Source organism: Colius striatus, chromosome 15, assembly GCF_028858725.1.
Source record: "Colius striatus isolate bColStr4 chromosome 15, bColStr4.1.hap1, whole genome shotgun sequence".
Classification (NCBI taxonomy): Eukaryota; Metazoa; Chordata; class Aves; order Coliiformes; family Coliidae; genus Colius; species Colius striatus.
The window spans coordinates 20944138-20969137 of NC_084773.1; the positions used below are offsets into that span (position 1 = coordinate 20944138).

At 57.3% G+C, this 25000-nt stretch overlaps 1 protein-coding gene across 1 annotated transcript; it reads left to right on the forward strand.

The window, feature by feature from the left end:
- The first annotated feature begins 4103 nt into the window (after positions 1 to 4103).
- Positions 4104 to 8827, forward strand: BHLHE40 (basic helix-loop-helix family member e40). Its single transcript, XM_062008637.1, has 5 exons — positions 4104 to 4353; positions 4444 to 4513; positions 4659 to 4766; positions 5325 to 5448; positions 6430 to 8827. The coding sequence occupies exons 1-5, from the start codon at positions 4274 to 4276 to the stop codon at positions 7287 to 7289; spliced, it is 1242 nt and encodes a 413-aa protein (XP_061864621.1). The 5' UTR covers positions 4104 to 4273; the 3' UTR covers positions 7290 to 8827.
- Positions 8828 to 25000: the final 16173 nt, after the last annotated feature.

The following is a 25000-nucleotide window of genomic DNA, read 5'->3' on the forward strand; positions in this document are numbered from 1 at the left end:
TAGCAAGTTCAGAACACTGCCATGTTAACATTTGACTCGGATGTGATGTAGTTCAGCCCCACAGCTGCTGTTACCTGCATCCCCCAGAGAGAACCAAACCTCTCAGACTGTGAGCGCTGGTGGCCCTGCCTCTGCTGGGGTATGTAAGTGCCAGATAATGCTGTCAGTAAAAGCTGTGGTGTTCTCCAAGAGGCAGATCTAAAGGCACCCTACTTTCTTTGCTTTGCATACTTGCAGAGCACCATCCTTTCTGCTTTTCAAATATGAAAGCCAAGGCAGAGAGACATCTGATGAAGCTTCATCGCTGACTCACTGTTTGATGTTAGGCAGAAGGAGGAATGTGATCACATACCATTGTGCAAAGCATCCACCAGACGACTCTGTCACTCGGGAGCAGCAGCAGCAGCTCTGTCTGGGAGCAGGAGTGGCTGTCCTGCCCACAGCCGCCTCCCCAGATGGGACGGGGGACCCCTGGCCCTCCCCTGCCCCGGCTGAGGTGCGCAGAGACCGCAGGGCCGGGAGCAGCAGCGGGGACAGCCCAGGGGTGTGCACGGGTGTGCTCGCCCCGAGTCCTTTCTCACGCGATGGTGCAACCAGCCAGGGGGGAACAGGTTAAACAGCGTGAGCTGCGTGGCTGCCCGGCCTTGGCTGGCGGTGCGAGGCAGGGCAGGATGTCACCCGCCTGGGTTATTAAGCCCAGTATCAAAGTGGGCTCAAGTCTCTTATTAGGAATTGTAACGTCCACAAATTTTGCCACTTCCAAATAGTTTCCACCTACATATTCCTCCCACTGCCACGCTGGGTGCTGGCACACGTCCCTGCTCCAAGAGGGGAACAGCTCTCATTTGAATAGTCCTGGGGCGAGTTTCGCCCGGCAGTGCCAGCGCAGCCGCTCTCACGTGCCTGCAGAGACCTGGGCAGCGCCTGCAGCAGGGCCCCTTGCTCGCCCAGGGCTCCACGGCAACAGCAGCTCTCCCTGGGCTTCCCCCCGGGTCTATCCACACGGGTCTGTGGCAGCCTGGGCGCTGGGATTAAGCAGCGATGGGGCCGCAGTGGCCACGCTCAGTCTGGACTCATCCCGAGGCGCGGACGGTTCCTCCTCTGGCGGCAGCGAGCGGGGACAGCTGTGCTGCTGAGACAGTGACTCACTCATGCAGCTGAAACCACCAGAGCTCACGCTGAATTCAAGCTTTTGCCACTACCTGCAGGCTAGGAGAGGCAGGGCCCAAAGTGCTCCTCAGAGCCCGTGGGTTGCGTCGCACCGTGCCTCTGTGGGGACTCTGCCTTCAGCCGATGGGCACGTGGGCGCCTGCGACGCCGCGGGTGGGAAATGAAACGTGTGTGTCCCGGGAGCTGCCAGTGCCCAGCGCTGCCGGCTCCAGGCCTCCTCTGCTGCACAAGGTGCTGCAGCACTGCAGAGCCCGGGCTGCAGCCCAGCGCCTGGGCTGGGTGCAGGTCCCGTCCCACGGCCCGAGCCTGCCGCGTTCATGGTGCGCGGGCACCGCGCTGCCCTGCGCTCTCGCTGACACCCTGGCTCCCACGGAAACTCTTCCTTCTGCAAGGAGGAATGGGTATGGACTCTGGAGGCCTCGAGGCTGCTGTGAGATGCCGAGGGCTGAGTGGTGCAGCCTCCGCGCCGGGCCCAGACGTGGCTGTTCCTTCACCTCCGGTGCCAGTAACCTGAAACGAGATTGCTGGAAATGAGAGAGAGGGAGAGTCAGCGATTTGATTACAGGCCACAGGCACATGCCTGGCCTTCATGGATATATTAAGTAAGAGACATTTTAAAACAAAACCACCCTCAGTAACCTTATCGTAAGCTTGAATCCACAACCCATCTGTTAACTCCCAGCGCTGCCCACATAGGCTCTGATCAGACATCGGTGCCAGGGATCTTTGCAACATTTCCCTCCCAAATCACCGTGGAAGGGGACAGTCCTGGGGAGGGGGCAGGTCCTGGGGCTCAGCCGCCCATCCCACCTTCCAACCCACCCCAAACCCTCCCCTCGTACTGTGTCTGTAAGCAGCTGCAGTCCCGCCGGCAGGAGCTGCCGTGGCCCTGCTGGAACGGGAGCTCGGCAGAGCCGCTGCTCGCCCCGTGCCTTCAGCAAACGAAGCCTTTTGAAGCCTTTTGCTCCCACCTGACTCGTGCGTTGTGGAGGGACCCTCTGCACAGAAATCATTCAGCAAACAAAATCGAGAAGGCAAATTGATGATTGCATCAGCCCTAGCTTATGAAAACTGATCTCCAGGAAAATGTAACTCAACTCTCCGGCAATCTAACTTGATGCCCAAGAATGCAAGAACTCCATTTGCATCCTCTTTTTAGGGAGACTCCTAAATCCTTGGCAGTGTCCCTTAAGGTCATGAGTAAATCCCGATATAGAGAATTCTTTGGCAAGCACGAGAACAGTAAAAGGGCTAAATAATTGGGGATTACCTCTGACCCCGATCTGCAGCTCACCACCCGCTGCAGGAATGTACCGAATATCTGAGGGAGCATGCAGGAGTCAGACAACTCACGGGCACGGAACTGTCCACGTACACTCGGAGCCTGAGCTTCAAATGCAGAGCGAGTTGGCCCCAAACCTCATGTTTCATTAGCAATCAGCTGTGGCAAGCTCTAATTAGTTCTGTTGCCTTGGACAGAGGGACGGTGATGGGATGGATTAAAAACTGTATGGTTTGGGGTTTTGTTGCACCCTTTGTCTGGAAAATAACAGCTTGGGTCGTTCAGGCAGAGAGGAGGAACCACCTGATTCAGTACCCACTGTCTGTGCTGGTTACTTGCCCCTGAGCTGCGGGAAGGGACAAACGCATCGCTTCCACTTTCTGTGATGGTCATGTCATTGCTGAACTTGCTCAGGGCCCAGTGCGTGCTCTGAGACGCCCCCAGCCCGAGCTGTGGTCCTGCCCCGTGACAGCCAGCGCCGTGTGAGTGCCGTGGCGGGCGCTGGGCTGGCTCTGCAGCCTCGCAGCCGCCCCTGCGCTCGCTGGGCAGATGAGGGCTGCACACGCCGGGTTTGCAGCTCGGGCACTGCACCGCGAGCATCCCGTACAGAGCGGGAGAGCCTGCGCCCCTGGTTCGGAGGAGCTCCGTGGCACTGACGTGCTGCTGCCTCGTTTATGCTGGAGGTGCAGCCGGGATCTCCTTAAGAGGGGTTTGTTTTTTATGGCCCTCGCGTTTACGGTTACAGCAGGTTTCTGTGAGGCTCTGACTCCCCGCAGGATTCCTCCTGGTAACGACACGCGCCTTGGGCTGCCCGGGAGCCGTAAAAGGCCCATCTCCATCGCCCGTGTCACATCTCTGTGCTCTCACGTAATGCCTCCTGACCTCAGATTCCTCCCGGCGCGGGGCGGACCGGGGCTCTCGCAGGCGATAGCAGAGGCTCTGGGCTGGAGCTCTGCTATTGCCTTATCTCTGCTATTGCCTTTCATCTGACGAGCTTGCCTCTACTTGTTCAGCACTCAGCACGGAAAATGACTGTACCCTCCTTCAGCCGGGGTTTGCTCTGGCAGGCTCGCACCATCACCCCCACCATGCTGCTCAGCCTTTTGCAGCCGCTGCGGCCAGCACCCGCAGATGCGAGCGCATGAACCTCTCAGCCACACCGCCGTTCACCTGCGGCCGCTTTCCAGCTGACTGTCGCTGATTTTTTATCCCGTGTTTCCCAAGTTGTGAGGCTGCAGCCTGCACTCGGCTCTGTGTTTACGCCTCTGTTTTGGCAGGGGGGCGGGGGGGAAGCCTATCAGCGTAGGGAGGTCGGTCGGAACGAGCGTCTGGGCTCGGCTCGGCCCGTCCCGCACCCGGGGCACGGATCGTGGCACGGATCGGGGCTCGGATCGGGGCTCGGATCGGGGCACGGCTCCACAGCTGAAGCTGCGCCCACTCCCCTCGCTCCAGCCGCCCGGCGCCGCCTCCCCGAGAGCGGCCCCTCGGGCCAGCGAGCCGCTGGGGGGATCCCGGCGGGACACACGTGCGGGCGGTGCCGGGCGGGTATCTCGGGGCAGCGCCGGCGCCGCCTCCCGCCGCCCCCTCCCGCGGCACGTTGCGCGGCGGCGGCGCTGCCGACACGTGAGGCTCATGTGACGGGGCGGGGGGGCGGCGCGGCCGCCAGACGTGCCGGCAGTCACAGGGTCCCGCACGTCGCTCCCGTCCACCCACTCGCCCGCATTTAACCCGGGCCGCCGCCGCCCGCCGCTCCTCAGCCGGCGCGGGATGCGCAGCCCGCCCTGAGCCTCGGCAGCCGCTCCGCTCCGCTCCGCCGCCGGCATGGAGCGGGTCCCCGGCGCGCAGCCCCCGCCCGCCTGCCTGGGCAAACTGCCCGCCCTGGACAGCGGCGACCTGCCGGGGTAAGCGGCGGGCGCGGGGGGAGGAGGAGCGGCCCCGCCGCGGCCCCCGGGGACGGGGATAACCTGGCTGCTTTCGTTTCGCCCGTGCAGGCTGGACTTCGCGCACATGTACCAAGTTTACAAGCCCAGGAGAGGATTAAAGAGGAGCGAAGACAATAAGGTAAATGGGGCTGGAGGGGTTGCCGCGTGGCGGCCCGGCCCGGGAGGGACAGTTCTCCCGGCGGAGGCTGCCCCGGGAGCGGCCGCCGCTGCCCGGGGATGGGGCCGGGACCGGCGGCGCTGACCCGCTGCCGCCCGCCCTGCAGGAGACGTACAAACTGCCGCACCGGCTGATAGAGAAGAAGAGGCGCGACAGGATCAACGAGTGCATCGCCCAGCTCAAGGACCTGCTGCCCGAACACCTGAAGCTGACGGTACGCGGGCGCGGCGGGGCGGGACGGAGCCCGCGCCTTCGGGCAGGGGCTGCTCCGGCGCCGGGCCCCGGGCTGCCGGTCCGGACGCGGTCTGGGGCGCTTTGCGTGTTTTATTCGCTCGTTTCCGCACACCTCGCGTTGTGTCCCGCATGCCCGAGCTGTCAGCGTGTCCCAGACCGCCCTGGGAGCCGAGCCCTGAGGGGCTCTGGGAGCCAAGGGGCTCCTGCGGTAGCTGCCCCGGGCCCCCCAGTTCCCCTCCTGCTGCTCATGTCCCGGTGCCAGCAGCGGCCACAGAGCAGAGAAGTAAAAGACTTCTCTTTGAGCTGTGTGGCTGGTCTGAAAATAGCCCTAAGAGCCTATTGTGGAGCCTGCTTTTTCACTGACTTGCGTGGAGCGTCATCGTGTGTAGTCCCAGGCTGCTCAGGATCAGGGCTGCAAGCCTCTGCTCCAGACTGAGCCGGTGCTGCCGCTGTTACTCGCAAACGTTGTCAGCCCTGTCGGGTTCCCGCGTGCGTGGCCGACCCCAGGGCAGACACCAACCTGTCCCTTTGCTTTCAGACCCTAGGTCACTTGGAGAAGGCTGTGGTGCTCGAGCTCACCTTGAAGCATGTGAAAGCACTAACCAATCTCATTGAGCAGCAGCAGCAGAAAATAATTGCTCTGCAGAGTGGTTTACAAGCGGGTGAGTATTCAAACCGTGTCCTGTGAGAACCTGCGTGCGCCCCACGGACTTTCTCTGGGAGTCTTTGGAACGCGGTTGTGACACCTCGTTCCTGAGAAGGGAGGAGGCAGGAGCTCCTTAATCGCCCTCATTTGCCCTGGCTTTGCTCAGGAGCTCCCACAGAGGGGAAAGACGTGTTTCCCAGTGTGGTCAGTGCAGTGCCCTGTGAAGGGAGGCACGGAGGGATTCCAGGTAGTTCTGTTCAGAGCCCGTGAGGTTCTCTCCAAAGCCATTCGGATCTTTTCCATGCTGTTCACGATGGAAGCCCAGGTTTGTTTGTGTGGAGTGGGGCTTTTTTTTTGCCTGAGAAATGCCTCCAGCTGTGCTTTTGACGCAGCCCTTTCCCCGGTGCCTCCCTGCCCGGGCCAGCCTGCGTTCCGCGGGCGAAGGGGGCACCCGGCGTAGCAGCTTATCGTGCTTCAGTGCACTTCCTCCTCCTGTTCCACATGTGGCACTCACGTGAATCTGATAAAGGAAAAATTAGTCTTTTCTCAAGAGCCTTCCCCTGCTCTGACAGCCACAGGGAGTGCAATAGAGCTTGTATCTGGAGCAGAGCCGCTGGAGGCCGAGGGAGCAGCTCGGGGCCGGGAGCTGCGCCGGGAGGGGAAGGGTGAGGGGCTGTGCCTTCCCCCGGGGTGTTCCCGGAGAGGCGCAGCCTGACTCGCTCTGCTCCCCGTTTCAGCACCTGTTGAAGGTGGCTGCCGCAGCAGCAGAGCTCCAGGTTGAGTTTATTCTGTAAAAGCAGACAGATGGACGTTGGAAACAAAAACGTTCCCTTGTGTGGAAGGCAGGGGGCTGTGTGCAGAGTTCAGGTTGCCCATCGGTTCACCTCTTTGTGCTGTAGCCCGGGCTCGGTGTTGCCTGCAGCCCCCTCGCAGACGGCAGTGGAACTGTTCAGCACATCGTTAATTTTTAATGGCTTTTGTGTTAATGTTTCCTCAGGTGACCTGTCATCGAGAAACCTCGATTCCAGCCAGGAGATGTTCCAGTCCGGCTTCCAGATGTGTGCCAAGGAAATGCTGCAGTACCTGGCGAAGCACGAGAACGGCAAGGAGCTGAAGTCGTCGCAGCTGGTCAGCCACCTGCACCGGATGGCCGCCGAGGTGCTGCAGGGGGGAGCCGGCCGCAAGGCCCCCGACGGCCCGCCCAAGGTGGGCGACTCGAAGGAGAAACCCGTGTCCTTGGGCAAAGCGGCGGAGGGCCACGGCAAGAACTGCGTGCCCGTGATCCAGAGGACATTCGCTCACTCCAGCGGCGAGCAGAGCGGCAGCGACACGGACACGGACAGCGGGTACGGGGGAGAGCTGGAGAAAAGTGACTCCAAATGCGAACAGCAGTATTTCAAAAAGGATACCGACCTCAAGTACGCTGTCCAGGAGAGAATAAGCTCGATTAAGCAAGAGACTGAGGACCCGCCGGCCAAACGGAGCAGGCTGGAGTCGCCGGAGGACGAGGGCCCTTTTGGCAGCGACATGATGGGCTCTCCCGGCAGCTTCCTGGGCCCCCACGCTCACCAGCCTCCCCTGTGCCTGCCTTTCTATTTGATCCCACCCTCCGCAACGGCCTATCTGCCCATGCTGGAGAAGTGCTGGTACCCGGCCTCCGTCCCTGTCCTCTACCCCAGCCTCCCGGCCTCTGCCGCCGCGCTGACGGGCTTCATGAACCCCGACAAAATCTCCCCGCCTCTGCTGATGCCCCAGAGACTCCCTTCTCCTGTACCAGCCCATTCCCCTATCGACTCCTCAGCCCTGCTTCAAGCCTTGAAGCAGATTCCTCCTTTGAACTTGGAAACCAAAGACTAAGTGCAGTGGGACTTCTTCTTTCCCCCTTTTTTTCCCCTTTGTTTTTAGTTCGAGCCTGTTTCACGTTTGTACATTGGCCGGACTGAGGTGTGGGGGGATGAGGTTCACTGTGTGTAGGGAGCCAAGTCCCCTTTTCTCTCGCTTGTCAGGTAGCTTGGAGAAGGATGAAGGATGTGCCCAAGTTAGCCATTCAGAACTACTCCCAAAAGAAACCACAAAAGCAGGGTTTTGTGCTCCCCCCTTGTCCTCTCTGCGTCTACAGAACAACAGTTGACTCTGTCAGCTGCAACTATATTGCAAAGCTGTGAAAACAAAGATTCCATTAGGCAGACTTGGGTTTGGGGTCTGTGAAGGTAAAAAGACACGGTACTTGTCATTGAGGCTTCTGAGGCAACGGCCCCGCCGCAGCGGCTGGCCCGGCAGCGCCCGGCTCCGCGGCGTGGCCGCCCCCAGCCTGGCTTGGCGGTCCGGCCGTGCCTCTGGCAGCGTGGGAGGAGCAGAGCAGCGGTCACTGCGGAGTCAGGTAGACTTAAGACGGGTTTCTCTCCACACCTTTGCTGATTATTTTATACATGTTATTTTTTATAAGAAATAAACCGTAGCTGCTGCTTGGGAGCTTGACACAGCGCACGGCTGCTGAGCTAACGCGCCCCTTCGGACAGTTCCGCTGCTGGGCTGGGCTGGCCAGGGGAGAGAACGCCCCAGGGAGCACTTGGTGTGCTGCTCCTGACTCCAGGCCTCGCTGGCTGCTGCTGTGCAGCGCTGCCAGGCCCAGCCCGTTGGCAATGGGAGCGGCTGTGGGGGTCAGGGGCGGGCAGGAGGGGGCAGCTCCCACCGGCCGAGCGCCTCTGGGACCGGCTGAGATTCCCAGAGGAGCCTCGTCCCGGTAGGGCTGGAGCACCTGAGCCCTTGGTGTCCTTGGCAGAGCCTGGCCCGCGTTACTGTGCTAAAGAAAGAGGGTTAGAGTGTTGACGCTTGTCCCATTCAAGTGCCAGGGTCTTCCTCCACATCACATCCCGTTTGGCTGCTTTTTTAATTACAACCAACCTTGGCTGCAAGTCGCTGGGTTTTGGGTGGTTTTTTCATCCTGGTTTGGAGCGCTCCTGTGCAGCCCCTGTCTGTGCACTTCCCTTCGCCCTCCTGTTGCACCAGCTGCTGAGATGCACTATGCTTGATTGCAGGTTGTGTTCTAACGTTCATTTTGTTGTTGGTTTTTGGTTTTTTTTGGTATACAGTTGTTGCCTTTATTTGTAAAATCCCCTTATAAATATATATATTATATAAATATATTAAAGGTAAAGCGTTTCAGATGTCTATTATTTGTATAACTACTTGAGCATAAAGAAGTGAGAAATATGAATGTATTCCTGTTTCTGGGTTGTCCTTTTTTTGAAGAGAAGAGTTTTCTGTTTTTCTCTAGGGAGAGGTACAGTGTTTATATTTTGGAGCCTTCTTCAAGGTGGGAGATTGTACATATTTTTATCTCGAGTAGATGTTAAGTAGTTGTTTAAAAATACTTAATAAAATAATTCTTTTCCTGTGGAAGACAAGGGTTTGCCTCCTGTGCTTTTGATGCAGCAACAGTGGGAACGGGGCTGTGCTCCCCTGACAGCTCCTGTGCCACCAGCGCCCTGCGGCAGCTCACGGTCCCGTTACCCGTGTCCCCAGGGATATGGGTTTATTTTCACTCCCTTGGCATCTTTGGGGGTTTTTCTCTGTCCCAGTGTGAGGCAGGTGCCAGGAGGGCCTGGTTGGCTCTTCTGCTGGCTCCTCAGTACTTTGTGGACCTGGCCTTCTGGCTCAGCGGGAAGTGGAGGAAGCAGCCCCTTGCCGTGGAGGATGCCTCGTCTCTGCAGGCTTCTGCCCATTACCTGGAGGCAAAAAAGAGCTTTTTCCTTTCAGAAGCAGTGGGTTTGCCTGGCCAGCGTCCCTCAGCCCTGCGGCAGAGCTGCTGCCTCCGCTCCACAGTGCCCACCCTCCGCTCCAGGCCATGGGGCGTGCGAGGCGAGGGGTCTCTCCATGGCGGGGAAAGCCCCGTGGAGAGCCCGGGAGGCACAGCCATGGCGGTGTGGCTGGGAGCCTGGGCAGGGCTGGAGCCAGCCCGTGCCACCCCTGCTCCCTGGCACCCTGCCCCGCTCTCCTGTGGCTCTGCTGGTTTGGGCCCCACCAGTGGAGCTTGGAGGTGGTGGCCATCTGCCCAGTGCCTCTGCCCACGCTGCTGCAGAGTGGGATGGGGGGATACTGTCTGCACCCGAGCTCGGGCTCCTGCCCGGCCTGGGCTGCGGCACCTCCGGGACCACGCCGGGGAAGCAGCAGGTGCCCGGGGCTGCCGTCAGCCTGCGGCTGCTGTGAGCTGAAAGTAACGTCAGCTAGTAAAAACCAGAGCTGCCCGTGTTATCTGGGGCCTCCATAACTCCTGATATTTGTGTTGTGTTTGTTTCAATTAGGGCTAAATATTGATCTCGCTGATGATGCCCGTGAATAACTCCATTCTGGGGACAGCATTTGGTGCTCGGCGTTTGCAGCCTCGTTAACGGATGCATTTCTGGCTGGTTTCCACGGCTCTCCCTCCCCTTCTGACCCACCGTGTCCTATGGTGGGAGGACTCACAGAAGCTCCAGATCCTCAGTCACGGAGCAGAATTAAACTGGTGAAACCCAGTGGAAGGGACAGGGTTTATATGGGAAGTGGAGGCTAATTACGGGCTGGGGATTTCTCCGCCACTATGGCCCGGTGCCAGTGGGACAGGTGAGTTCTCAGGGCCCTCAGGCATCCCCCGAGTGATGGATGCCCTGACCGCAGCTCCCTGCCCACAGCAGAGACCCCCAGCCCCGTTCCCAGCACCGTCACCAGCCCGGCAGAGCCCCCATGCCCCATCCTGCCGGGAGGGGAGGGGGCAAGGCGGGCGGCCAGGGGCCCGACTCCCGGCGCGGTGCCAGCCCGTGGCAGCCCGTGCCGCGCCGGCCGGCTGTGCCGAGTTCCCCGGACTTGTTTTCATGGTCTCACCCAGCTCTGACCTGCCTCAAATGTTGACACAATGTCACGTTTCCGACTGCAGTCTTTCATGTGCAGCCGGAGGCTAAATACGGCTGCTGGTTCCTGGAAAAAGACGTGCCTGGCACCCTTTCAGCAGAAACCCGATCCCCATGCAGGCTTGGCACAACAGCTGAATAACATGGCAATAACTCTTTCAGCAGCATTTCAACCCATAAATAGGGCTTCCCGAGCGACTCCTTGAAGGAAGGCAAGGAGGGTACAACGATTTTCGGCAAAGGCAAAAGAAAGCCCCGAGCGAAGCTGAGGGCAGAGCGCGTGCAGAGCGAGCGCCAGGAGGCAGTCACAGGGTCCCGGGGGATGCTGCGATGCTGAGTGGGCTTTGGCTCAGACCCGCGCAGGATTGCCTCAAAAGGAAAGACACGCTCTAGAATTCGCTCAGGTCTGGGTCCCGTTGTGCGCCAGCCCCGTGGAGGTAGGATGAGAGGCTTCCCGAGAGCGAGGGCCCTTCCTAACCCCGCCGAGGACACGGACGCACATAATTTTAGCTTTTCACCACCTGTTTGGAAAGCTCCTACAACCCAGCGCTGTGCTGCTGGGTGCTTTTACAGCCATGTACCCCGGGAGCTGCTTATTTGCATTATGCATGGACCGGGGCCTAAAATAATCTGCAGTGACGCACATTTTTTGCTGTGATTTTTTTTCCCCCTTTTTTTTTTCTTCCCCTTTTCTTTTCCAGGGCTCCATTCCTCTGAACGTGCTGTGACTTTTGAGGGCCACACGTGGTTAAGCAGCCCCAGGGCTCCCGAGTGCCTGAATCAGCACGTCCTCCTGCAGACAGGGAGCAGGGGGAGCGAGGGGGAGCGATCCCCCGGCCGTGACACGGCCACGGCGGGAGAAGTGCCCTTCTGCTCTGCCCTGCCTTTCATCTGCAAAGCGTGTAGCTGCAAGTGCCCTGTGTTTACAAATGCAGGCATTGCAAGATCCCTTGAACTGTGTCCTAGTACAAAAGAGGCTTTGAAACAAGAAACACGTTGTCATGGCATGTTCCAGGCCAGCAGCATCAGACTGAACCAGATAATTGCTGTTTCTGCTTTAGCTGCTTCACTGTGGAAGAAAGCAGCAAGTCTTGAGCAAGCCTCTTTTTCCCTTCAGACATTCAGTGTGATGCTCGGGGTGGAAGGGGAGGGTGGGGAATGCCCGGGCAGACGGGGCAGGGGTGGGATGAGCCCTGGTGCTGCTCTGCAGGGCTGGAGGCAGTGTCTGTGCCAGGCCGAGGCCGCGGAACCGCAGCCAGCGGCCGCTGACGCTGCCTCTCGCCATGCGACACGGGCGGTTCGTGTCTTGTAACCCTGACCCGTGGCATGTGCCACAGCTCTCACAGTCCCCCCCCTACCCCTGCCCCCACACTCCAGACCTTTCCCACTGCCCTTCTCCGGGCACTTCATGGCACTTGAGAAGTATCCAAAGAGCTCGTGGTGGCAGCTGGCCAGCTTAGAAGCTGCTAACTGGTCTTAGACTGAAGGTGTCTGTTCCCAGCCTGGGCTCTGAGGCTGATGATTGGGCAAGCAGCATCCCTGGGCAAGCAGCACCCCTGGGCAAGCAGCACCCCTACACTGCTAGCGATGGCCAGCACAATGGAGGGTGTGCCTGCTCTCTCTTGCCCACGCTCCCAGGGCACTGCACTCCTCTGCTGAGGTTTTAAGAAATGGAGGGTGATATTTCTAGCTGTCATTTTGAAATAACCTATTTCTTAGACATTTCTCTTTCTCCAGGGTGTGTTTTTTGCTCCAGGCACATCACTCCATGGAGTCAGTTGTTGCCATTACACCCAGGGCCTCTGGAAACAAGCAAACAGTAAAGCTCTGCCTGGGAAGGGCTTTTCACTGCATGTGCCTCGTTAAGAGCTGCAAAAGTGGGGAAGGCTGTGGGTAACACCATGCAGCTGAGGGAAAGCACGGGAGCTTGGGACTTGTTTGCAAGAAGCAACGCTGGAGGAATGCCTGAAAGTAACGAGGTAGGTCCCCCATGTCCTTTTGTGCATATTGCTGCCCTCAGGAATGTGGGAGCCTGGGAAGTCCCAGGCTGGCTGCTCCCACATCTGTGCAGAGCCTCAGGTTTGGCTGGGGAACCCCTGAGAGGAGCTGGGTCAGTCCTCTGCAGCCTTGGGCTCATCCCCAGAGCTCCATCTCATCTGCTCTCCCCACTGCTGATCCATTACTCAGGGCAGGATGCCACTTGATTGTTTTCTGAACAACAGCTCAGGCCAAGAACTGGTGGCAGCGGTCTGTCGTCGCCAGAGCTGTCACAGCAGCAGGAGTAATTACTTTTCTCTCTGCAGTACAGCTTTATCTTCCCTCGAGCCCACGGTGCTGCTGGAAGGGTTGCAGGGTTCCCTTCTGCCAGGCAGGGCTCTCCCAGTAGCCTTGCTGTGTGCCTCTTCAGTGGCAGCTAGAAAACAGGCAAAAGATATGCTCAGCTGTGAAGGAACTGATGAATATGCAGCCAGCGAGCCTGGGATGTGACTGGTCCTCATCACGGGGTGTGTGTGGAGCCCGTATCTGCACCTGTGCCTGAGGAGGTGCACAGCACGGACGTGGAGCCGAGCAGCTCGTGGGAGAGCTCACTCAGTTCACTCTTCTCTGTGTTGTTGCCTGAATGGGGCTGTGGGCACGCCGAGGGCCGCTCCCAAACGCGGCAGCGGGCTGTCACCTCAGGGGGGGTGTGGGGGAACGTTTCATCCCGAGTGGACGCGGTCGCTGATGATTATCGTGTGGCATTAGGATGTGGTTGTGAAACTGGTGTAACTGGGATGAAGCGTGACCCGTGGGCACGGGCAGCCGCCTCGCAAGGTGCCTGAGCTGCCTGCGCTGTGCGGGTGACGCCGGGGCTCGGGGGGCTCTGACTGCTGCTGGCACCACGCTGGTTAAAAAGCCCAGCTCGCTCCTGCTCGCAGTGCAAGCAGTGGGAGGTCTGTCACTGCCTTCAGTGAGTGCTGGACTGGAGCCAGATTTCACTTCATGGTGTGCATTATTCCATAGGATTAAAGAGGCACAGGGAGTGGGGTTCTTCCCCCTGGCTGATCTCTGCTGCTTAGATGTTTGCCTTGGAGCTGGCTGGGGCAGGAGCCACTCGACCTGGTTTCGGTGTCTGCCCAGGGAGGAGATGAGTGATGTTTTGTCCTCAAAGGCTGCAACAGCTGTGTGAGCAGCAGCCACAGTGGGGACAGCCAAGGCTGAGGTGGTGCTCTGGGGGTGCAGGTTAAACGTGAGGTGCTGGGCAGCCCCCCTTGAGCGAGCACACCTGGGTAGTATGGGGGCAAGGCCAGTGGGGAGGCAGGGACTGCCATCATGTTGCGTGTCCAGCCAAAGCTTTTGACCCCAGCAATGCACCAGGGCGCTGGCTGGCAAATGGCATGGCCCGAGCGTGGCCCAGGAGCCTCAGAGGGGGCCCTGGCTCTGCTCATACCAGTCAGGAGGCAGCTGGGGAGGGGTTTTCTCTGGTTCTTGATATCCAACAAGCGTCTGACCTCAAAGCCATACCAGCTGAATTCCCCTTGAGGTGTGAGGGCTCCGCAGGCACCGATTCCAGCAGGGCCCTGCCTGCCCCAGCCCAGCCCCACCACGTGCCCACGAGCCTTTGGGTGCAGGGTGACTCAGGGCCCCGTGAGGAAGGGCTGTGGAGGGAGGGGGTGGCAGTGACCCCCCTCCCACTGCTGCTGGGGAACTGAAGCAATCTGTTTATCATGGAAAAACTGCCCTTTGCAGCAATTCAAATGGAAACTTCCCAGAATGACTGTTGCAGAGCTTTCCCCTTGAATCACCAGGCCTCCCAAGAGCCGCTTTCTAAGATGATGCCCTCGGGAAAGCTGTCATGGGCCTGGGCTGCCACGCCAGCTCCCTCCCTGCAGCACGGCCGCTCTCAGCCTCTCCTCGGGCTCGTTTCTACCAAACCATCTCTGCTTGGTTCGCCCAAAGCGGGTCCAGAAGTGCAGGAACCCTTGAAGGCCATAGGCTGGGGCTGAAGGCAGGGACTGAGCCTGTGTTTTGGTCTACAGACCACAGCAGAGTCTGGCCTCAGGAGGGACAGGCGAGTGACCACCAGCACTGAGGGGTCCCCCGAGCCACTCCCCTTGGTTTTGGAGGACAAAAGGCCAGAGGATGCTGGTCAGCCCCACCACCCCACGATGGCTGGAAGGCTCCAAAGGTGACCGATGCCATGCTTGTCCCAGCTCAGGGACCACTGATGGAAGCATCCTTTGCCATCTCACGAAGGCCATTTGCCTCTTTTCTGTGCCTGCTGGCTGCCTGTCACCCTTTCCATGGTTTAAATGAGTATCCAAAGGTCAGGGAGAATTCAGCCTCTGCCCGGCGGCTCACGTAGCCGAATGAATAAGGAGTGAGTGTGTGATGCCTGACTCAGCCCGCTCCCGTGTGCAAACCCATCGGGCACTCTGCATCCCAGGGCAACCTGCGCCACGGAGCATGAGCACATGCTGTGCTGTGCTAGCAGCCCCCAGCCCCACATCAGGACCCTCGCCCGGCAAGTGGCCCCGGAGGGCTGCTCCCTGGGCAGCCAGGGTGGCTGGTCTGGGCCCGGGCAGCGGGCAGGGCAGCGGCATCCTGCCTCTGCTGCCAGGCGTTTCCGTGGCAGCGTAACCACAACTGTGTGTAAAGCTCAGAGTCATCAGCCTTGTTGATTGGCAAAAAGATAGGAAGGAGCTGGGTGTTGCAAGGGGTGGATGGCCGTGGAGCTGGGCAGGGAGGGCAGGCTGTGGCACCCCAGTTATCCGCACTACAGCTCTGGGAGCAAAGCTGATGGCGATTTCTCTGCCTTTATTGCTGTTGTCCCCGCTGTGCTCATCCCCATAGTAACAGAGCAGTCTGGCACCGAGGTGCTCGGTGACATCCCTGGTCCCCAGGCAGGCACTGAGCAGCTGCGAGGCCCACGCTGTGCCCCAACACCTCGGTGGGGCACTAAAGCCCCAGAACAGCTTTCCTGCCCTTCACAGCATGTTGGGTTTTCACTGTGTCTCTGCAGCCCTGGAAAAGCAAACAAGATCTGCTGGCTGAGGGGATGGTGTGGGGCTGGCCACCACCTGGCAGGAGCTTGGCTGGAGTGAGGGACGGCTGGTGACAGAGGCTTGTTGCCAGGGCTGGTGGCACAGGCTCGTCCCCGGTGCCCATGGCAAGTGGCCACACGCCGGGGCTGCCGCACGCTGCCAAGGCAGTAACCACAGAGGGATTTTCCAGCTGCAGCTCTGCTCCAGCAAACAGCTGGGCACTTGAGGGCAGGAGGCATGGGCCACAGGAGCTTGCTGGACCCAGCAGCGAGGCAAGGGTGTTTTTTAAGGAGAGCAGCAAGAGCGAGATCTCTGTGCAGATCCTGGAGCCACAAGGAAGATGAGTCAAAGGATTCCTGAGCTGGTTACAGCTGTGAGGTGCCGCAGCACCGACACATCCACCCTCAGCAGCACTGCAGGCTCTGCTGCCAGCTGCTTGTGCTTTCTGCTCACTGAGACGTGCTAGGAAACTTCCCATTAAAAATGGCGATGGGGATGTGTAAATAGCTGCCTGTACAGAACTTGCCTGGCCCTTGGCACGCTGAGAGGTGGCAAGAGTGCCTTGAACTGTTAGAAACCTATCAGGAAACCGATAGAGACGGAGCACCCTGCACGGTGAGGGCTGGATGTCTGGGAGCCCCATAGGACTGAGGTCATCCAGCCACCGGGACGGGCTGTCGCTCAGCGGGACCTGCAGCCTGTCCCAGGGCCAGGTTTGCCCTGAGCTGTGGTTTCTCCATGGCTCAGGAGCACACACAGACCCCAGCTGCAGCAACCCAAAGGGCTCAGTGCAGCAGCAGGGCTGGCTTTGCCCTGTGCTGTGGTTTCCCCATGGCTCAGGAGCACACACAGACCCCAGCTGCAGCAACCCAAAGGAATATTTTTTGTTAGCTGTCTTACGCACTGACCACCAAACCACATCCTCCGAGCCTGAGCCCAGCACACTGACACAAAAACTAGGCCAGGGCTTTTTGCTCTTTGGGGTTTTTTTTCCCTTCCTTTCTTTTCCCTTGGTGCATGCTTTGGGTGCAAAGCTGGCAGCCGCCTCTCCCGCAGCCCCTGTGCTCCAGGCAGAGCCAGGCACAGCCTGCAGGACAGCCCCCTCGCAGGGCAGCCTGGCATTTCCCCCACCCCTGTGACCCTGAGCCAACTGCTTGCAGCTCCACATGAAACCTGGGAACCATTCAGATTATGTCCCCTGAGCACAGCATCAGTGGGGAGCGAATAGAGAGGAATAATATGGGATGATGTCCTGGCAGGTCATGTAGTCAGGGCCTAAGAAGAGAGACTGTGGGGACTGTGTTTAGTAAGAAGAGGGAATGTGGACACTGTACTTAGCTCTCAGCCGGCTGCACCGAGCTGGAGAGTGTTTCAGAGCCTGGCTGTGAGATGGGAGCACACCTGAGGAGACCTGTGGGCAAAAAGTCCCCGGGTGCTGGCAGAGGCGGCAGCCGCGGGGTGACACCAGCCCCTGGGCAGCGTCTCGAGAGCGGGGCTTGCATCAGTGGTGAGCTGCCTGCAGAGGGAAGTTCTCACGTTTACAGAACAGAGAGCAGCTTTATTGTTTTATTTTGCAAACCAAAACCAGCTGGGAGTTTCTGAAGTGTCTGCCATCTCCGCAGAGAGCTGTTTAGTCATGCCTGGTGCGTATGCATGTGAGACAGAGTGTAGGGGAGGGAGTCTCTAGGACTTTGCAAAGATTAAAGATTTATGCTGACCCTTGAATCTGATCCAAGGCTACTAATCTGCCCTGATCCTATCATCTGCTCAGGGTGGATCTATTTCACTTTCCTTTATGGTACTCCTGACTCATTCCACTCCCACTCCAGGCCAGCCCAGTGGGAATGGGAAGCGCTACCACATATTTGTTTGGGTTTGCATTTAAAGCCCTGGACCTGTAGTGGGTGCAGCTCATAAAGGAAACCAGTGTGGATAAGATATGGGTGAGCTGAATGCTTGGAAACCACTCCCAAACAAAAGCTGAGGTGGTTTGAAATCAAGGTGGAGCAATGTACAGAAGGCACAATACTTGGCAGCTACGCCCAGCGTGTGAGAAAGGCATTTAAATCCAAGGTGGTAAGGTGGCAGGGCATCCCACGTGCTTCTGAGGGAGACAGCTCGCTGCCTTGCAGCCTCTGGATCACCAAGTGTAATCTCTCCAGCAAAGACCCGGGAATTGCCTCCCTCTATCTGCCCACCCACTCTCTGCACTATGCACCCGTGCCAGACCTCTGTGAGCCCAGGGGATGCAGTGCCAGGGCTGTGCTCATGCCCCCATGCTGCTCTACCTGGGAAATGGCTTTCCTGTGCTCCACCACCCTGTACTGAAACGCTCCTGAGGGCTGCTGAGGACTGAGTTACAAAGACCAAAGCGCAGGGGAAAATGCAGACCTGATTTTGTTGAGGGCAACAAAAGGTGTGGCAGAGAGAGAAATGGGAGCTTTCCATCCCCCACCCCCTGCCTCAGCCACACGTATCAGACTGGGTCTGGAGGAAGGCTGGAGATGCCAGAGCAGCCCAGCCCACGTGCCAGCCGGGCCAGGGACGGATGACACCTGCCTGGGCACTGCCGGTTGCACCGGAGCCACGGGCAAACACTGTCAGTCATACGGACCTGGCCCGTGGCTGAACTGACCAGGAGATGAGGAGTGTGGTGTATCCTATTTCAGATCCCCTGGGACATCCTGTTCTCCTGATAACCGATGACATGTAAATATAGCAAATGCAAAGTGAGGCACTTTCCTGCCATGCCTTGCTGGGGCTGCATACAGAGGAGGGCTGGAAGCTAGCAGTGCCGTTGGAAACACCCATCTGCAACTGTGAAAGAGGCAGCGGGCTTTATTTTTAGTTTAAAATGAAGTTCCTGTTTGTAAGGCCAGAAGGGTTACAGGAAAAAAAATGATGAAGTGGGATCATTTACTGCTATTTTTCTTTTCACGTGTCCTTCCTTCCTTCCTCCCTCCTGAGATATAGGATGTAGCACATGGCTATTCCAGGCTGCAGGAGCGCAGGGCTCCTGCTCCCTCCCTCCGAGGAGGCCCATTACGCCTTGTGTAACAAAAGACACCAGTCTCCCAACCACGCCAATTACCCTCGATTTCTAGTTGCTACACGAAGGCGCTTATCTCATGTAAATGAAATGCCGTCTTTGCACTGACTCCACTTCCTTTCTCTTTCATCAGAGTTGTGGGCTGCCCCTGCCAGGCAGGGGTGAAGGGCAGGTCAGGCAGCGGGACTGGGGATCCCTCCCCAGCTCATCAGCCCAATCCCCCTCCTCCCCAGGCAGCTGAGCAGACCCAGCAGCGATGGAGTAGCCCAAAAGATTTCGGTCAGGTCAGCCAAATGAGTCTTTTTAACGAGCAAAGCTGAGCACTAATTAGTCTGGTGTGTGAGCGCCTGAGCCAGCAGCCAGGCCCCGCGCTGCTCCTCGGGCGGGGGGCACCCTGCGTTCTGGCAGGCGCCCACGAGCTTGCCTCCTCCCCTGCCCCAGAAGGGAAAGGTAATTGCCAGCTGACAGGAGGGAAACTGCGAGCTGCTGATGGGAATTCCCAGCTGAGGGGTTTGGAGAGCGGTGGGAGCTTTGGCATCTGGATTAGGTTGCTTATATATACCACAGTGCGAAGGAAACAGGCGGTTTTGCTAATTCCCTTGCACTTTAGTTTAATGAAGTAGGATTTGTCTGGTGGGAAAGTGTAACAGTGGGATTTAAGCTGTGTGAGTCTCATGACTGGTGCTCGCCTGGCAGGGTGGGAAGAAGGGATGCATCGTTTGCAGTCTGTCTATGTTCCGGTGGTTTTAAACACCATTTCTGAGTCCTCACAGCCTCCATCAGCTTTGTTTGGCGTTCAGTTTGTGAGAAAGAATCTGTATGCAGATACCCACAGTAAAACCTGCAGCCCAGCTCTTCAGAATCGGGAGTGCCCCACGTCTAGGGAGAACTGAGACCCCTTGGTTTGTAAGTGCCCGATGTCAAGACTCACGTCAGCTGAAGAAGGATAAAAAGGGGGATGGACAGTACACAGGAGGAGAAGGGGCAGATTAATATCTGGTACAGCCTCTGTAGGGAAACGAGATCCTTCTGGTTTTGATGAGAAAAGCCTCAATGGAAATTTTAAATCTGGATGTGCATCAAATCCTCAAAGTTCAGGGAGTTTGGAACAGAGAGTCTGAACCAGACTGTCATGCGTCGATGCTGCCTGCAAAACTCACACCCTAATAGGTTTTTTTCCAGCTATGAATTCTGCCAAAGAAGTGGCCTTGGATGTGTGGTATTTTGCTGCTTTTTCATACCTTTTGCTCCTGCCCTTCTTTCCCTCATTATTAAAAGAGGATAAAAACCAACCAATTACTGGGATATGCACAAATACGCCAGTGAAGGTGGCCCTGAGCAACCAGGCAGATTTTCTGAGGAGCCTCGAAGCAGCAAAGGCAGAGGAGCCACATGCTGGGCTCTCCCTTATTCTTTTTGGTTGTCTTGGTTGTAGAATAAGAGCTAATCAGAGTGATGCTCTCCATCGGGCATTCGTGTAAGCCATTACAGTAAAATCCTAAATTCCTTCCCCTGCTCATGCATATAAAGCAGGAAGAACTAGGAAGGCTGCAGACGACTTCTGTTTTCAGATGATATAGCCAAAGAGAAAATAGCTGAATGGCTGAAAGAGGAGCATTTGATAGGAAATCACCTGGGAATGCAGCTGTCTGCCGTGACGGCGTGCAAGGTGCCCGAGACAGCCCTGCTCCATGAAATGCCAACAGGAAATGGGACAATAAAGACAACAAGGACAATAAAGACAACCAGAGCATGAAGAATCAATGCAAGAGAGACCACAGAGCGGCTGGGTGCTCCCTCTGCTCCCGAGCAAGAAATGCTTTCAGCAGCAACATATGTAAAGTTCCTCCTGTTTGGTTTAAGGCTCCAATGAGGTGCTGAGGCAATGAGTCAAGTACTTGTCTGGTGTACAAATCAGCTAAACTGATTAGGTTCATGTGAGGATAGATGTATCTGTAGATGTGTTGCTTCTTCCCCCACCAAAGGCAAAGACACCTCCTGGGACTTGCCCCTCGCAGCTGGAGCGAGTCACATACCGCCTCACTGCATCGCCAGAGCTCAGCAGCTCCTCCAAGCTGATGCTGTAGGCTCACAGCCGAGAGTGGCACCTGAGCAAAACCTCACACCTCCTTGTGCATGGCTTCTTAGGGTCTGGCCCTGCAGCCTGGAAGTGAAACTGCAGCTCCCAGCACCTGGCTGGGGCTGCCCCCTCCCTGCGGGCACATCGCTCCTGCCTCAGCCTTAGCTTCCCTGACTCCCCGGCGCTTTGTGATGGACTTTGATTTCCACTGATTAAAAAGCATTAAATGAGCCCATCTTGTCCTTCTGGTTTGATGCACATTATATTGCCACCGTGGCCGGCAATAAACATCCCTTTGTTTCCTCATTTCAAAGCGACAGCCAGTTCCCGGGATTATCTCCCCTCTTGCCCGTGACAACACAGAGGCAAAAACCCGGAGGCGTTCACACGGTGGAGGTCGGGGCTGACACGTAGACTTCGCGTCGCTGTTTGTGTTCATTCATCTCTCCTTAACAGCTACTGCACACCAAATACCTGACTGCGCAATAAACCCCAGGATCTACTGGCCCGCATGGTGCCTGTGTGCCCAGGGAGCGCAGGGGAGCGCAGGGGAGCGCAGGAGAGCACGGCCGTGCTGCGCAGGGGAGCGCAGGGGAGCGCAGGGGAGCGCAGGGGAGCGCAGGAGAGCACGGCCGTGCTGCGCAGGGTGAGGGCGCAGGCGGCAGCGAGGAAGAAGGCGAGGCGAAGGGTGACTGCTTTGGGCTAGAAGGACGGCTTTGGTGAGGTTGCACCCCCCTCTGCTGGAAAATCCGAGCAAAAGCAGAAGAGCACCCGCCGGGCAGGCAGAAAACGGAGGAGAAAAAGAGGGAAGGTGCAGAGGAAGCAAGTGGGGCCCGATCCGCCGGGGTCCTGGGGTCAGGCCGCTGCCCCCTGCCATAAAACAGCTCTTGCCGGGGACCTGCCGGCGCTCTGTGGAACTGAGCACCGCGTCGTCCCCTTCGTGACAGCCGAAATCCCAGTCCTGTCACGGGAAGGGGCCGGTGGGGCCGGGGCGGCGATGCCGGCTGCCGGCAAGTACCCGCAGCTGCCGCTCAGGCGGGCGGAGAGGAGCCGGGCACTGCCTGTCCCCGCGGGGTGACCGGCTCTGGGGTCTGGGACAGCGGCTGCGTGACACCCTGGCTCAGGCAAGTCCTGCCGGTGTGGCAGGCCCTGAGAGCTGCCGGGAAAGGATGAGCACGGCTAAGCACAATTGCACAGACATGGTCAGTGCGTTGATGCCGGGTTCAAAGCTGCTTCGTAGCCCAGGTGGTGCTGGGTGCTGGGGCTGGTGAGTACTGAGGCACAGAGTAGCTTGCTGGGGCTTCAACACCAAGGAAACCTGAACCGCAGGCACCTCACTTTGCCAGGAAGGGTGCTGCAGAGCTGGCTGGGGTTTCTTGCCAAGCAGCTGCTACAGAGCCCTACTTCAAACCCGAGGCTGGAGAAAATGCCTTCCCCGGGGGTCACCTCTTGTCCTGCAGATGCCAGCGGCTGCTGGGCTCAGAGCAGTGTCAGCGGGGATAGCTCTGGGGGAACAGGCGGCGGTCATGGGGAGCGGGGTCATTTCTGGGCATGGCTGTGTGGAGACACTGTGGTTCTCTGGGCCTGGCACCCTCTCCTGCCAGGGCAGGCAGCTCCCCCAGCCCAAGCACTGCTGCTGGAGCTTGTTTTTGCTCACTGCTGAGCTCAAGGTAGCCCCAAGCAGGGTGGGTGGCTGTGGCCTCTGGTTCATGGTGCCACTGCAGCTCCCTGTGCTTGTAGCTCAGTCCACGAGGCTGCTGCTGCAGGCTTCCCCTTGGAGCTGTTTTCCTTTAAATGCCGAGGTACACGTGTCTGCACAGAGCTGAAGGCTCAGGGCTCGTCTCCCTTCCTTTAGAGGCTCACTTGGACACTGTTTGTGCTTAGACTCAACACTGGAAGAATGTTTTTTCTCTCTTTTTGGATTTAAAGTCTAATTTACAGAAAGGGTGAAATGCGGTGACTGGGCTGGCCAAGGCCCTGACTCTGCAATAAATCTGCAACCAGGGGCCTGGCTTTTGCGCCGGGGTCTGTGCCAGTGCCAAGGTCTCTGCTAATAAATCTGACTGGAGGACCAAGAGGAAACTTTTTGAACTTGCTGCTAACAGCAGGCTCTTTTTTAACCATCATTTTTTCCCCTGTCCCTTCTGCTGATTCATGCTCCTGCTGCTTCGCCACAGGGAGATGCCAGCATTCCTGAAGGTCACCGCTTGCATGCAGCAGCTCACGCTGCAAAGCGTCTACCGGCATCTGCCAGATCAAAATGCCAAAGCTAGCCCCATCCTTTAGATTTGCACTGTCAGTGATGGAAAATCTTACAGCTTGCCAGCCTTGTAGCTGCCATGTTTCCAGTCTGATAGACTACTAGAAGGTAAAGGAGGTGCCTGAGAGGTAATGCCCCACAACAAATCTGACACCGGGTCATGTCAGTGGCCTGACAGCCCGAGGATTTCCACCTGGGCTCACCTGTGGGCAGTCCTCTTAGAGATCTGGCAAACCTGGGGTCCAGGCACACACCCCACTGACATGCCTCAGTCTCTCTCTCAAGACAAACACGTGAAACGTTGGGAAATGAGATGTTTCTGCTCACATCAGGTTTCAGGCAGGAGTCACACTGCTGAAGTAGGGCTGTGCTACCCACTTCAGTGCCCCTCTCCCATCCTCTCTCTCCCCAGCCTGTTGAAGGCTTCATGCTGTCCTGGGCAGCAGAAAAGAGGCAGGAGTTAAAAGTGTACTAGCAGCATGCACACAGCTCTAAGAAGAGAGTTACATTTCAGTTTTCGAGGCCTGTCTCCCTCTCAGTGGCACAGGAGCACTTCTGGTTCAGCTCAAGCAGTAGCAGCACAATAGTGATGCTTCTTTTTCAGGAAAGCTGTGGGAAAGACACAGTGAATCTTCCCTTCCCTCTTCAAGTGAGTATTTATACTGCAGCAGTACCCCAGTGCCTTGCAAAACAGGCTGCCTCACCTGGAAGGCACTCAGTTTCTAACACATATTACAAATAGCCATCTCAATCCTTCTTGAAAGCAAACCAGCATCCAAGCGAGCAGAGGGCAGGAACGGGGCACGTGTGTTTGGCTCCTTAAAGGCCAGGATGTGAGCGTGCAGAAACGCTGTGGCTCAGAGCATAATAACGCCGTTGTTTAGCCCTGGTTCCTTGCTCAGCAGCAAGTGGGGAAAGTACCACACAGCAGGCCTCTGTAACTCATCAAGTCAATTAGTTTCTTGTCTGCATCAGCTAGTGGGAGCAGTCCTTAGCCAAAGACAAATCAAAGCAGCGTCCTGTATGATACTCTGTTTTGAGAGGCGCTGTCCTGTTTTCTCACACTAACGACAGGCTCCGAAATCTGTGCACAATTTAGCTCCTTATTAGAACTAATTGGTGCCAGGCATTCCGTCCTCTTTGATACGGCTAACCATGGGTATGAAATTTTCTGAGTTAATGAACCACAAAATGGATTAAGAACTTTCAAAGTGCAGTTGATATCACAGCTTAATTGGGAGGAGTGTATTAGCTGGCTTCTCATGGACAGCTGGCTCTGGAAGTAGCTGATAGTAAATCACAAGTCTGTTGCCTGAAAACATGCTACAGATGAGAAGAGACTTCTGCACAGAATTTGCAGCCCATGTAGAAAGTGTCTGTGGTGTGTTTGCAGCAGAGGGAGAGGGGGCACCGTGGTGTAGTTGTCAGCTATAGAAGTGCTCTCACACTATTTTGTTTCAGTGGGTGAATTAGCAAATTGGATTTGCTCCCAGGAGTAAAATATTCATTTATCACTTGATGACGGGAAACATGACGGCTGTGTCAGATGTGCTGCTGCCTGTTCCACATCTGTTTGCAGTGAGCTACGATGTGTAGCTTGGGAAGCTTTTATCTGCAATAATGATGGAAGTACAGAAGCAGCTGACCATGCAGACCGGCACTTAGCTGGCTCTTGTGATCCCAGTGCCTTGGCACAGAGCTGCTGTGAAATCCTGAACGTACACAAGTGCAAACCACAGTCAGAAAGGGACTTCTGGAGATATTATTCTCCTGTGCCATTGTGTAACAATTAGTAATGAATATTAAGGGCTGCCAGGTCCTTGGGGAGGGAATGAAATCTAACAAACAACCTGATATTTTGCCTCCTGCAGAAAGCTGATGAGTGCCCCTCACTGCCTTGCGAGCTCAGGACACACAGTGTCTGTCCAGATGAGACCTGTGTTGGTAACGAGGGTTAGTGATGACTGCACTGGGATGTCCCTGCTAAAATCCACACATGTGATGGGTGAGTGTGATGGCTGCATTCACCTCCTTAATGCCGGCAAAGCAGGAGATCAAAACAGAGCAAAGCCTGCAGGGGCAGGTGGAGGCAAGCCAGGCGGCTGATGCTGCCCTGAAATACAGTTGGTCTCTCTCTTATTCAGTGTGTTATTCTCTCATGTTTGAGGCCAACTGGGATCCTGAGGCACTGGAGGGGAGAGCGGAGCCATGCTGCCACAGGCAAGCCTCGGGAGGATGGTGTGCACAGAGCTTGGCTGTCCAAAAT

Coding starts and splice junctions, on each gene's coding strand:
- BHLHE40 (XM_062008637.1), top strand. CDS start 4,274: ATGGAGCGGGTCCCCGGCGCGCAGCCCCCGCCCGCCTGCCTGGGCAAA. Junction 4,354..4,443: donor GACAGCGGCGACCTGCCGGG/GTAAGCGGCGGG, acceptor TCGCCCGTGCAG/GCTGGACTTCGCGCACATGT. Junction 5,449..6,429: donor GCAGAGTGGTTTACAAGCGG/GTGAGTATTCAA, acceptor ATGTTTCCTCAG/GTGACCTGTCATCGAGAAAC.